Below are 12,695 nucleotides of genomic sequence, written 5' to 3'. Positions count from 1 at the left end.
GGAAGTTTTGGTTATTGTTAAGTACTTATTTTAAAATTTTATTTTAGGGTAGCTTATTATAATCATGTATATATGTAGTAGTAGAAAAAGTGATAAAAATGGAGTTTGCTAATATTTTTTACACCCGTCACATTTAAAGGGAGCTATAAGCCCAGAATTCTATATATCTTCAGTAATTTATGAATAAAGGATACATTTTTCAGGTTTTTTGCTTGTTTTTGTTTTTGTTTTTATTTTGTACTGGGTATTGAACCCAGGGTCACTTAACCATTGAGCCACATCCCCAACCCTTGTTTATATTTTATTTTGAGACCAGATCTTGCTAAGTTGCTTAGGGCCTTGCTAAATTGCTGAGGCTGTCTTTGAACTTGCAATCCTCCTGCCTCAGCCTCCTGAACCATTGCTGGGATTACAGGCGCATACCACCATGTCAGGTGTGGGTAGTTTTTGGTAATAATACAAACATTATGTGAATCCTCACTGTTACTGTTTGAATTGTGTTCTTCCAAATTCATGTTGAAGTCCTAATCATCAGTTCCTCAGAATGTGACCTTATCTGAAAATAGGATCATGGCAGTTGTAATTAGTAAAGATGAGGTGATACTGGAGAAGGGTGGTCCCTAATCCAGTATAGCTGGTAACCTTATAAAAAGAAGTTTGGACTCACACCCACACATAGGGAGAACTCTCTTATAAAGACTGGAGTTATACTGGGGTATCGGGGGAATTATGTCTCCCCCAAAAGAGATATTGGAATCCTACTCTAGTACCTTACAATGTGACCTTACTTGGAGGTCTTTACAGAGGAATTTGTAGGGTCTTTACAGAGATAATCAAGTTCAAGTGAGGTCATTAGGGTGGGCCCTAATCTGATTGGTGTCCTTATGAAAAAAATGGAGCTTTATGCAGAGGAAGGAAAGATGGTGTGAAGACACAGGGAAAAGCCAGTCAGCCATCCACACGCCAAGGAGAGAGTCCAGGCTTGGATCCTTCCCCTAGCCCTCAGGGAGGAACTAACCCTACCAACACATTGATGTTTTACTTTTAGCATCCAAATCTGTTGATGGAGCCATCCAATTTGTGGCAGATTTAGAAAAGTAGTACACCCACCAAAGCACATCCACCGCTTTCTTTGCTTTTGGCATCGACTGTCAAGTAACTCCACTTGCTTGTATTAACTTTAATGTTTGATGGGGGTGGGGGATGAAAAATGAGAGAATAATGGGGGAACTTTAGAATATGTAGAAGGAAATGAGAGGGAGGAGGGTATGAAAAATGGTGGAATGAGGCAGACATCACTACCCTATGTACATGTATGATCACACGAATGGTATGAATCTACATCATGTACAACCATAGAAACGAAATGATGTACCCCATTTGTGTACAATGAATCAAAATGCAGTCTGTAAAAAATTAAAAGCTAAATAAAAGTAATAATAATAAAAAAATTAATGTTTGGTACTATTCTTTAAAAAAGTGCATGGAGCTAACAATACAAGCCCTTTAATATCTGACTTCTGCACAATTTGGATAGTCTCATCCCTCCTACCTTTGTTTTTCCCCCAATTCCATTTATTTTTCCTAACACTACCAAAACAATTTTCCACAATACTACTATGATAAAGACACTCAAATGATAAAAAAATCTCTCCATTTTACCTTGCCCTCAATTCAAAAGCAAGAGAACAAAACAAAACATCAAAATAACCCACTTAGCCCTGTTTCAAGTCTTTTTCAAGATCCATCTTCCTTCTTTCCCTGCTCACTGTTTCTCCGCAAGAGTCCTTCCTTCCTTTTGGAAGAGAATTCTCTTTCCACATTCATAACTTGCTCACTCACTTCCTCTCGTACATATTTTATCCAAAATTTTGCCCATTCCCAAAGCTGAGGTCAATGATTCCCTCTTCCATTGCACCTTCCTGGTCACTGGCTGGCCACTAGCTCTTCTTCCCTCTACATTTGATGCCCAGAGGGAATTGCTATAATCATGTGTGCCCACCTTGTCTTTCTGATCCAAGCCCAGCATCTAGAGGGTGACGGCCACCTTGGACTTCTCTGTAAAGCACTGCACACGGTTGTCATCTATTAATCATGCAGTGAAGAAATGAATAAATTATTACCATTTGATGAAAAAATTGCTTTGTTTCTAAAGCATCCTTTGTTGACAAACATGTTGGACTTGAAAACACTGTGAATAGTGTTTACAAGGTTATGTGTCTACACAGCAGAGACAAAAGTTAAGTATTAAAATAATAAGTGGTAGATATTGTGAATTGTGAAAAACCAGTACTGTTTTTTCCTTTTTTCCTCATAGTACATATGAGCTCTTCCTCTAAGTCTTAACAGATCAATGGCAGATTGCTACAATTCCCAATCTCTTAACGTTGGGTGCAGTTAGGCAAGTAAGTTCTCACCAATGCGAAATGAGAAGTGACGTTTCAGATTTCTGGGTCACATCCTGAAAAAGAAATGGATTCCTGTGATGAGTCAACTGGATGGGATGGTTCTGGTTTCACCTTCACAGATGAGAGTGACACCTGAGTCAATGACTGGGGACCAGGATGGAGAGAATCTGGGACTTTATAAAACACTGTTGAGCAGAGATGCTTGACAAGACAGGACCTCCCACCTCCTGATGAACAATTTTGTGATTGAGAAATAAATTCTTCTTGAGTCACTACCTCAACTTTTCTCTCACCATTTTGTTACCACAGTCACATAGTACGAAAAATAGACTACGGTACAGTAACAAAAGTCAAACATTTATTCCGAACAAAAAATGCTGGAAATAACCTTCCTCAGACACTCTTCTCAATAGTTACTTGGATCTGTTTGATTGAATTTTTCATTGAATTTCAATAGAGCACAATAGCCAGTGTTTATAATGATGACCATTAGTCATCCAAGAAAAGGTTAATGCTCTATGTAACCTTTATAAGAAGAAAGGTAGTTATCTGATATGTTTTTGAGAGGTTCAATTTAAATCATTCAAATTCAAAAGGGTTTTTTTTTTTGTGCTTAACAGAGCAATTTTAAATCTTGCTGGCAAATCTAAACTTAACAATGGAATTTTTGATACTTCTTAACAATTAAGATTTTATTAGGAGAACAACTTTTTAAATGACATAGGAAATGTTATTCATAATTGATATAGTTAGTAATTCTAACTCCAAAGTCTTATGAAGTCAGGGATAAGGCCAGCACGTGAATCAGAGGGGTGCTCGACAATCAGGAGGGAGGCAGGCTGAGCTGTCATTATCTGGAAAGTACATGCCCTGTACAAAGGTATGAACATTCAAAATATTGGGAACCGCTGTTCTGAGGTCATGATGGAGTAATGGGAATGACCCTTCTCTTCGAGCCTTGAACAGATAGAAAACTAGACAAACTATACAAAAACAAGACAACAGTTTCCATATATTGGAAAAGAGGCAACATAGGGCTATGGAGAGGGAAAAAAAATGAAGAAAAACATGTTATTTGTCTGACTTTTCTCCTGGAGGCACACTACAGAGAGGCCTACAGGGAAGGGTATCTGACAGAGAAGTGTTGAGATACAGGAGCAGAGACTAGAGCTCAGGAGGCTGAGCTGGCGGCGGAATGCTTACAAGAAAGAAGATCTGTGTCTGATATAGATCCCCAGAAATTGTAGGAAGAAAACCCTTGCATCAAGTGCATATCCACAAGGCCAGGCAAATGACAACTCAGAAGCAGTAATATCTAAGCAGTTCCCAGAGCTCACATAGGCAGAGACATTAGAGTCTGATAAGCCAGAGTAGAGGGTGCTTGTTGAATACTCAGGACATTCAATGGAGACCCTGAAGAGGTTATGATTTTGTAGGGTCACCAAACTATCACTAGAGAAAAGCTTACTCTAGATTTTCTTTATTAAAATTAACATTAAAAAAAAAAACAAAACAGGTTGCCTTCCAGAATAAAGTCCAACTTTCCTTTAAAAAATACAATAAGGCTAAATTCAGCATCCCTAAATAAGATTGAGCATTTTTCAAAAATACCAAATATTTTAAAAAGCAAGGTAGTGCCATTTATTATCAAAAGCAAAAATAGTCACTAGGAACAGAGGGGAAAATGATAGCTTTAGCAAACAAGAACTTTTTAACATCTTTATGTACTCTGCTAGAAGGACTAAATGAAACTATTGTGAGTAGAGAAAGATTTAAAGAAGAATCAAATGGAACTTCTAGAAATTAAAAGTACTATATTTGAAATAAAAATTGCAATGAATGGGTTTCACATCAGACTAGACACTGTAGGAGAAAATATCAGTGAACTTGAAGTCATAGCAATAGAAAGTATTCAAACTGAAGATCAGGAAAGGAGAAGATTGGAAAGCAAAAGAAGAAACAGAGCTCAGAAACAGAAAGCAGATTGGTGAGGCCCAGGGTGGAGAGCAACTGAAAGCAAAACATAATGGAATGTTCTGGAATGACAGAAGTACTTAAAAATATTTTTATTGTGGTGGTAGTTAAATAGACACAAACATTTGTTCAAATTCACTAATTTGTGATTAAATGGATTACTGTTCTTCATATCATTGTTTTTAACTATAACTCAACAAATCCGATAAAATTGTTTTAGTTAAAATAAATTCTCTGTTGAGGACTGAATTTGATCTGAGGGTGGGAAGAGGTTAGGTAGGACACACACACACACATACTTATCCCACATTTGATGTGTGCAATAGTAGCCCTAGTTCAAAAGGGTCAATAGAATGAATTAAAATTTATATTTGAGGTAGATCACACTGACTCACAATCAGTAATACAGTATAAATCCAATACTTTGGATTTTTTTAAAAAATTAAATAATTGCTATTATTTTTCATTATCTTTTATCTTTCAAAAGTAAGAGATGCTTGTATTGGTATGTTCCAAAATTATTATCAGGGCAGGGAGAGAAGAATATTCTTCACAAAATGTTACTGAGCCATATGAACACACACATACTGAAATGTCATTTATACATTTGTACTATACTCAACCAACTAGGTCAGACAGTAAATGAGTATGATACACACTATTTGAGTCCTTCCTATACATGATACCCATGTACCAAGTGTAAAGATTTTAGTTTTCCAAGAGATAGTCAGTGTATCAACAACAGCAGTGACACTAATGATATAACAAAAAAGGTCTGAGTTGTAGGCATATGAATGGAAAGACATCAAAAATAAAACTACTAAGAAAACTATACTCCTTTGCATACCATCCATTCTATTCTGAACCTCTTTATTGTTGTTTTTTTTTTCCCTGATCATAGAATTAAACAAGCTTAAATGATTCATTTTGTATTTGCTAGGAATGCTTTCAACTGCAGTTTATAGAAACTCACCCCACATAGCTGTGAAAACCACAGAGACATTTGCTGTTTTCTTAGCAAGTTTGGAAATACTGGTCCTAAGGCTGGTTGTGAATCCACAAAGTTTTGAATTATCCAAATCCTTTATTATTCCATTCCAACCATCATTCTTGAGCTTACTGCATTAAAGTAATGCCTCTAACACCACATATTCTGAAGGGAGGGGTGGTGGAGGTAGTGATGGTGGGTGGTAGGGGGATCAAAAGAAGACAACTCATTTCTTTACTCACAAGCATTTACCAGGAAGAAAAACTTTTCATAGAAATCATTCTAACCCAGAGCAGACTTTTGCTTATATCTTACTGACTATAAGTGAGACTGACCTCTATTACTAGCAAAAGGAAAAGGTAATGCTCATCTTAGATCAATCACATCTATCCTCTAAAGTCGAGTGGTAGACATAGTTTTCTAAATATCTTGCTACCTCTTCCCTATCTTTCTCCATCGCCAGCCCAAAATAGGATTTTTAGACTATAGAAAAAGTAGTATAGGAATAACAGTAACATCTGCTGTAATTTTCAAAGTGATAACCAGAGGAGTATTGCCCATTTCCCCCTTCAAGAAACTTAGTGCCTTACACAAGAATCTTTTTTTTCTTTATACCAAGAATTGAAACCAAGAGTGTTTAACTACTAAGCCACACCCCAGTCTTTTTGTAGTTTTTATTTTGAGACAGAGTCTCACTAAGATGCTTAAGGGCTCACTAAGATGCTTAGGGATTCGCTAAATTGAGGCTGGTCTCTTAACTTGCAATCCTCCTGCCTAAGCCTCCCCAACCTCTGGGATTACAAGTGTGCACTACCACACCCTGCCTAACACAAGGATCATACCTTCCCTTTGATCTGTACTCTGGCTACTAAGCCAAACTCAAATAATGGGAGAAAAAATGAATTCATTTGTGTCTTTTTTATGTTTCTCTTTTAACAAAACTCAACAGATAAGATGTAAGTAAAACTTCAGGGTTCCTAACCTGTAAATACTACTCACCCTTGCATGGTGAAAATATATGGTTTCACAAATCAGGTAGACCTCCTGAGTAATCAGTAACTATGTGCTCTGTTTACTCTACTGTAGCCCAGTAGAAATCTCACTTACCAAATTCTGTTATTTATATTTTCTCTTCCGAAGCTACTTGTATGAGTGATCCTGCTGGGTTTTATTTTCATGGGAAATATACACCACAGTGAATACTTCTGCAAAATAGGAGAATTACAGTGAAAAATTTAAACAAAGGTAAAATAAGAAATTTGTTATAGTTGTTGTTTAAACAGACTTTAAATCAGGAGTCAAAATGGGAAGCCTGGTCTGTTTTATTTGTCCAACAAAACATTCATAAGATTTTCAGTTCGGAGTGCCTTTCAGGGGGCTTGTACCCTTCTGTTTGCTACAGGCCCATCCAGCCCTCTTATGCTATCCCCATGTTCAGGTACCACCCTTCCCACAAGCCCAATAGGCCCTTGAATTTGCTAATCTCTACCTCTTGTGAATAAATAAGTGAATAATTATTAATAAGTGAATAAGTATTTTTCTATTTGCCAAATCTTTTAACTGGCCTTCAAAATGACTTCCATAATTAATAATGTATTCTTCAACTGACAACTAAGTTTTTGGCATACTGCCTTAAATTTTTTTGGTTGGTCTTTTGTCAGTAATAGCCTCTTTTAAATAAGTGAAACAAAAAATGGTATTGTGTATTTGATTTATCCTACTAAATTGTGTTCATGGTCACATTGGGTAATTTTGCATTATCAAATTACATATAATCTATACTTATAGTTATTCGTTGTATATGGTGAAGCACATTTAAAGAAAATAATAACTCAAATATGCATACATCTATATATACATACATATAACTTTCCAGATTTCCCTTTCAAAACTAACATAACATTTAATAAATACAAAAAATTATTTCTATAGCATGAAACATCCACATGGTCTGACAGAATGACAGAGGGAAATTCATACTCATTATTTAAGGTATTAAATCTCCAAGACAACAGTTTTTTCTTCATACAAACACACAAAATGACTTTAATTCATGTTAACAACCTTTTACTTTAGCAAATAGCTGTATAATAGGTTCAGTGAATGGAAGAATTTGGGTCCTTGGAAAGAAAAGTTAACTAGTTCCTAATTCTCCCATATGTTTTTCATGTGGACACTGCCTCATAGATCATTTTTCTACTATTATATTTAGATTGTGTGGATTGGAGCTCTCTTCTGCAAAATAACAATGAGCTAGCCACCTGTGTTTCTATTTACTGCTTTCCTACCCAGCCCTGCCCCGCCTCCCTAGTTTGCTATTTGATACTCTGATTATTTTTTTCCTTCTAATATCCATCTTCTTTACTCCTAGTCCTAGTCTGGTCCGCTTGTATTTTCTGTCCCTTTATTTGCCTAAAAAGATAAAACAAACATTGATTTGCAAAGGACATGGGGAATGATGAATATAAGATAATTGTTTAAAGATTTGTCCATCTCCAACATTTGTTCACCAAGTGTTAAAAAACGTTAGTGTCATACCATTACTGTTTATCCCAATGTGTCCTTAAAAAGTAAAATAATAGAGCTACTTAGAATCATAAAAAAGTCTAAAATATTTTTCTGAAATACCAAGCAAGAGACATTAAAGAGTAGCTAGACCCCCTGTGTAAGTTGTTTACAACCCCGAGGAAGCACTGAAATTCTCCAGGGAGCTTTTAAAATTACTGATGCCTAAATTCATCTCCAGAATTCTGATTTAATTGGTTTGGAGTGCAGCCTGGACATGAGATTTTTATAAAGCTTCCCAGATGATTTTAAAGTACAACCAATGTTGAGAACCACTGATCTATCTCCAGATTGCCTGCTCCCATTAACCATATTATCTGTTCTTAACCTTAATCTTGATTTGAATCAATGGGTGCATTTTTTAAAAACATAGCCTCTCAGACTTTAGTTTCAGAAATTTAAATTAAATTTGTCTGGGGAGGAACTCAGGCATTTTTTTAAGTATTGTAATTTTATTGTGAAGTCAGGGTAAAGAATTTAAGAATTATTGCTTAAGAACCAAGATGTTTAACACTGCAACTCGGGGGAATATGATATACTGCCATTGTTTTCATTTTGTGTTGTTGATGACAAGCTCTAACTTTTGCTTGCTGGAAGAGTTTGGCAATGGCACAAGTTCAGTTTTAAAACTTAAGTAACTAATTTTGTTTTGAAAATTATTTGTAGTAACAGTTATTAAAAGGTACACTGAGACACATTAAGACTTTAAGAATTTATTTGAGCATTTGGCAATTCACAGATCAGACCACACCAGACGCCCAGCAGTTTGGGGACTCTGCCAAAAGGGCCCATAAGGAAGCTTTTATAAGGTGAAAGCAGAAACAAGGCAAAGAAAATATTTGATTGGTTAAAGTAAAGCTGTATTGAACTCAGAGTGCAAAGACTCTACCAGAAGTTAGTTGGCAGTTTCTGTCTGGTGAAGCTCGTTTCACTGTACTGTTTATTCTGAACTGTGTTTTGATCTGCTTAGGTAGGAACCCAGAGAGCTGAAACTGCCGCAGCCTAATGACCTCCTACTTAATTATTCTAACACAACAATAGTTCTTTAGGATTTAGTGGGGAAACTGCAGTTCTGGTTATTCTTCTAGTGAGTGGTTTTGGATTTGTTTGTCCTGTGACTCTTGGGCTACTTAGTCATTGTATTTTTGCTGTTAAAGCTGATATTCAGAATTTTTACTTGCTCTGAGAAAGTCCCTGCTTAGAGTTTGTCACCTCTGTTAGATGAAAGGAGAATTGGGATCTTTTCAGTTTTCCAGTTCTTATTTAAATGAAGGAAAATGGCTCCAATATAGAGCACAATCCCTCAAATAGCTTCCTATAATACACGGATCTGAAAATGCCCCTTTCTGAATTTATATCACAGCAAAGTATGAAAAAGTTTAGTTATTTTGAATAACGCTGAGCCTGTAAGTGTTACGCACTGACCATCCACGCGGTGGCGCTACAGGGACAGATGGCGCATGCGCGGCACAGCCCTTGGGCGGGGCCTCACGCGTGGTCACCTGAGGGAACCGCCGGCGCGCTCCCGGGGCACCCCCTCGGGGAACTGAATCTAGCGCTCAGCCATGGCCACGGCCAACGACGCCAGGCCCGACACGGAGACGCTGCAGGTGCTGCAGGACACGGCCCACCGCCTGCGAATCCATTCCATCAGGGCCACGTGCTCCTCCAGCTCCGGGCACCCCACGTCGTGTTGCAGCGCCGCCGAGATCATGTCGGTGCTCTTCTTCCACGCCATGAGGTATAAACGGACCGAACCGGAGCACCGGGACAACGACCGGTTTGTCCTCTCCAAGGGCCACGCCGCCCCTATCCTCTATGCCACTTGGGCTGAGATAGGCGACATCCGCCAATCGGACTTGCTGAGCTTGAGGAAAATTCACTGCGACTTGGAGGGACATCCCACCCCGCGACTCTCGTTCGTTGACGTGGCCACAGGGTCCCTCGGGCAAGGACTTGGTGCTGCCTGTGGAATGGCGTACACCGGCAAGTACTTCGACAAGGCCAGCTACCGGGTGTTCTGCCTGATGGGAGACGGGGAGTCCTCGGAAGGCTCTGTCTGGGAGGCTTTGGCCTTTGCTTCCCACTACAGTTTGGACAATCTGGTGGCCATCTTCGACGTGAACCGCTTGGGACAAAGTGGCACTGCCCCCCTTGAGCACTGCACAGACATCTACCAGAATCGCTGTGAAGCCTTTGGGTGGAATACTTACCTCGTGGATGGTCATGATGTGGAGGCCTTGTGCCAAGCATTTTGGCAAGCAGCTCAAGTGAAGAACAAACCTACTGCTGTCATCGCCAAGACCTTCAAGGGTCGAGGTATTCCAAACATTGAGGATGCAGAAAATTGGCATGGAAAGCCAATGCCAAAGGAGAGAGCAGATGCAATTATCAAATTAATTGAGAGTCAGATACAGACCAACAAAAATCTCATGCCAAAGTCCCCGGTGGAAGATTCACCTCAGATCAGCATCTCGAGTATAAAAATGACCTCTCCACCTACTTACAAAGGTGGTGACAAGATAGCTACTCGGAAAGCATGTGGTTTGGCTCTGGCTAAACTAGGCCATGCACATGAAAGAGTTGTTGTTCTGGATGGTGACACAAAGAACTCCACCTTTTCTGAATTATTCAAGAAAGAACACCCTGAGCGTTTCATAGAGTGTTTTATTGCTGAGCAAAACATGGTTAGTGTGGCACTGGGCTGTGCCACACGTGGTCGAACCATTGCCTTTGCTTGTACCTTTGCTGCCTTTTTGACCCGGGCATTTGATCAGATCCGAATGGGAGCCATTTCCCAAACCAATATCAACCTCATTGGTTCCCACTGTGGGGTATCCATTGGTGAAGATGGACCCTCTCAGATGGCCCTAGAAGACCTGGCCATGTTCCGAAGCATTCCCAATTGCACCATTTTCTATCCAAGTGATGCTGTTTCAACAGAGCATGCAGTTTATCTGGCTGCCAATACCAAGGGAATGTGCTTCATTCGAACCAGCCGACCAGAAACTGCAATTATTTATACTGCACAAGAAAATTTTGAGATTGGACAGGCCAAGGTAGTCCGCCACAGTGTCAATGACAAGGTCACAGTTATTGGATCTGGCATCACTCTACATGAGGCCTTGGCAGCTGCTGATGATCTTTCTCAACAAGGTATTTCTATCCGTGTCATTGACCCATTTACTATTAAACCCCTGGATACGGCTACCATTATTTCCAGTGCAAAAGCCACAGGTGGCCGGGTTATCACAGTGGAGGATCACTACAGAGAAGGTGGTATTGGAGAAGCAGTATGTGCAGCTGTCTCCAGGGAGCCTGACATCCTGGTTCATCAGCTGGCAGTGACAGAAGTGCCTCGAAGCGGGAAACCTAGTGAATTGCTAGATATGTTTGGAATCAGTGCCAAACACATCATAGAGGCTGTGAAATACACTTTAATGAACTAAAATATAAAATAGCTCATTAACAAATCTGCTGACTTTGGTCTTAAAACACTGATGTTTTTATATTGAATTTATACTTGTTACAAAACCATCTATACAGTTGTACTTTTGAAAAAAAGCAAAGCCATTTAACACCATCACTAATTCAAAAACTCAAGTTATTGAACTTTCTGTTAAACTCTGACCATACGTAAATGTCTATCTCATTTTTAAATCTTTCAAGTGAGTTATAAAAATTTAAGTTGTAGAAAAGGAAGTAAAACAACCACAATACAAAGTTCTCTGATAAGACTACAAATAATTGAGCTTGGTATGAATCTAGAGGTAACTGCTTCTTATATATAATTTCCTTATAAATTAAGAAAATGTGAATTTAACTTTAGATTTCAATAGCCCAGATTATAAAGCTTGAACTTTCATATAATACCACCACCATGCTGTGACTGCAGTTTCCTTGAAATTTCCCCTGCAGTTCATCTCCCCTCTACGGTTTAGGGACCGTAGAGCACAGTGACATCTCCTATGATGTAGGACACTGCTGTGGTGGCTGTTCTGTAAAGAAGTGAAAGAACAACTACTTCCAGTGTGTATTCCAACATACACTTTTTTTGGGAAAATTCAGAAATGTTTTACTTTTTTTGTGATCAGATTGCTAATTTGATTGTATTCATCTATCTATCTATATACATATAATAAAGCATTTTAAAACAAGCAACATTATTTGGTTTCTGTTGTATATATGTGATTTGGTTTCTCTCTCATAAAACTGTAATTCAGGAACACACTTTTAAAGGTTATGTCACCCTGTGTCAAACTTTGAGAAAGGTTGGGGCTGGTGACAAATCACTAGAAAACAATGGATGGACTGAAAAGTCATCTCTTAGACAGATTTCTCACTTTTAGCTGTGAGTGCATAAATTATGTACTTGGACTAGAAGAAAGAAGTACCAGTCCATTAAATCAAAAATGAACCCTGGAATCCAAATTAAAGTTAGTCAGAATGTGTCTGTGTCAGGTAATTTGCTTATTTTTGTTGCCCTCATAAAAAGTCCTTATTATATCTTGGGAATTGGAAAAATCAGGGTCTAGTAATTCTGCTACTGTCCTCTTTCTCTGAGCTAGTTTTCCCTTTTGTAAAATGGTCATGATGATTGATGTGTTTTTATAAGATTTAAAATTTGTTTTGAAAAAATGAAAACAGTTGACATAGGAACATTTTAGAAATTTAGGAAATGCAAATATGCAAAAATTTTGCCAAGAAATTAAAAATAAAAATATTTGCTAGTATGTGATATATAGCCGTGCATTTTCCAA

General features: G+C 38.2%; 1 protein-coding gene across 1 annotated transcript; it reads left to right on the top strand.

Moving 5' to 3' along the window:
- Positions 1-9,509: 9,509 nt before the first annotated feature.
- On the top strand, positions 9,510-11,384 carry Tktl2 (transketolase like 2). Its single transcript, XM_047551378.1, has 2 exons — positions 9,510-9,730; positions 9,845-11,384. Exons 1-2 carry the CDS (start codon positions 9,648-9,650, stop codon positions 11,382-11,384), a joined length of 1,623 nt encoding a protein of 540 aa, XP_047407334.1. The 5' UTR covers positions 9,510-9,647.
- The last annotated feature ends 1,311 nt before the right edge of the window (positions 11,385-12,695 follow it).

This window comes from Sciurus carolinensis, chromosome 4 (genome assembly GCF_902686445.1).
Source record: "Sciurus carolinensis chromosome 4, mSciCar1.2, whole genome shotgun sequence".
Lineage (NCBI taxonomy): Eukaryota > Metazoa > Chordata > Mammalia > Rodentia > Sciuridae > Sciurus > Sciurus carolinensis.
The sequence above is the reverse complement of the archived record's forward strand: the minus strand, read 5'-3'. Positions and strand labels throughout refer to the sequence as shown.

Excerpts from the sequence above, each read along its gene's own strand:
- Tktl2 (XM_047551378.1), top strand. The coding sequence starts at position 9,648 with ATGTCGGTGCTCTTCTTCCACGCCATGAGGTATAAACGGACCGAACCG. Across the intron at positions 9,731-9,844 it reads GACCGGTTTGTCCTCTCCAA|GCGACTCTCGTTCGTTGACG; the intron begins GGGCCACGCCGC and ends ACATCCCACCCC.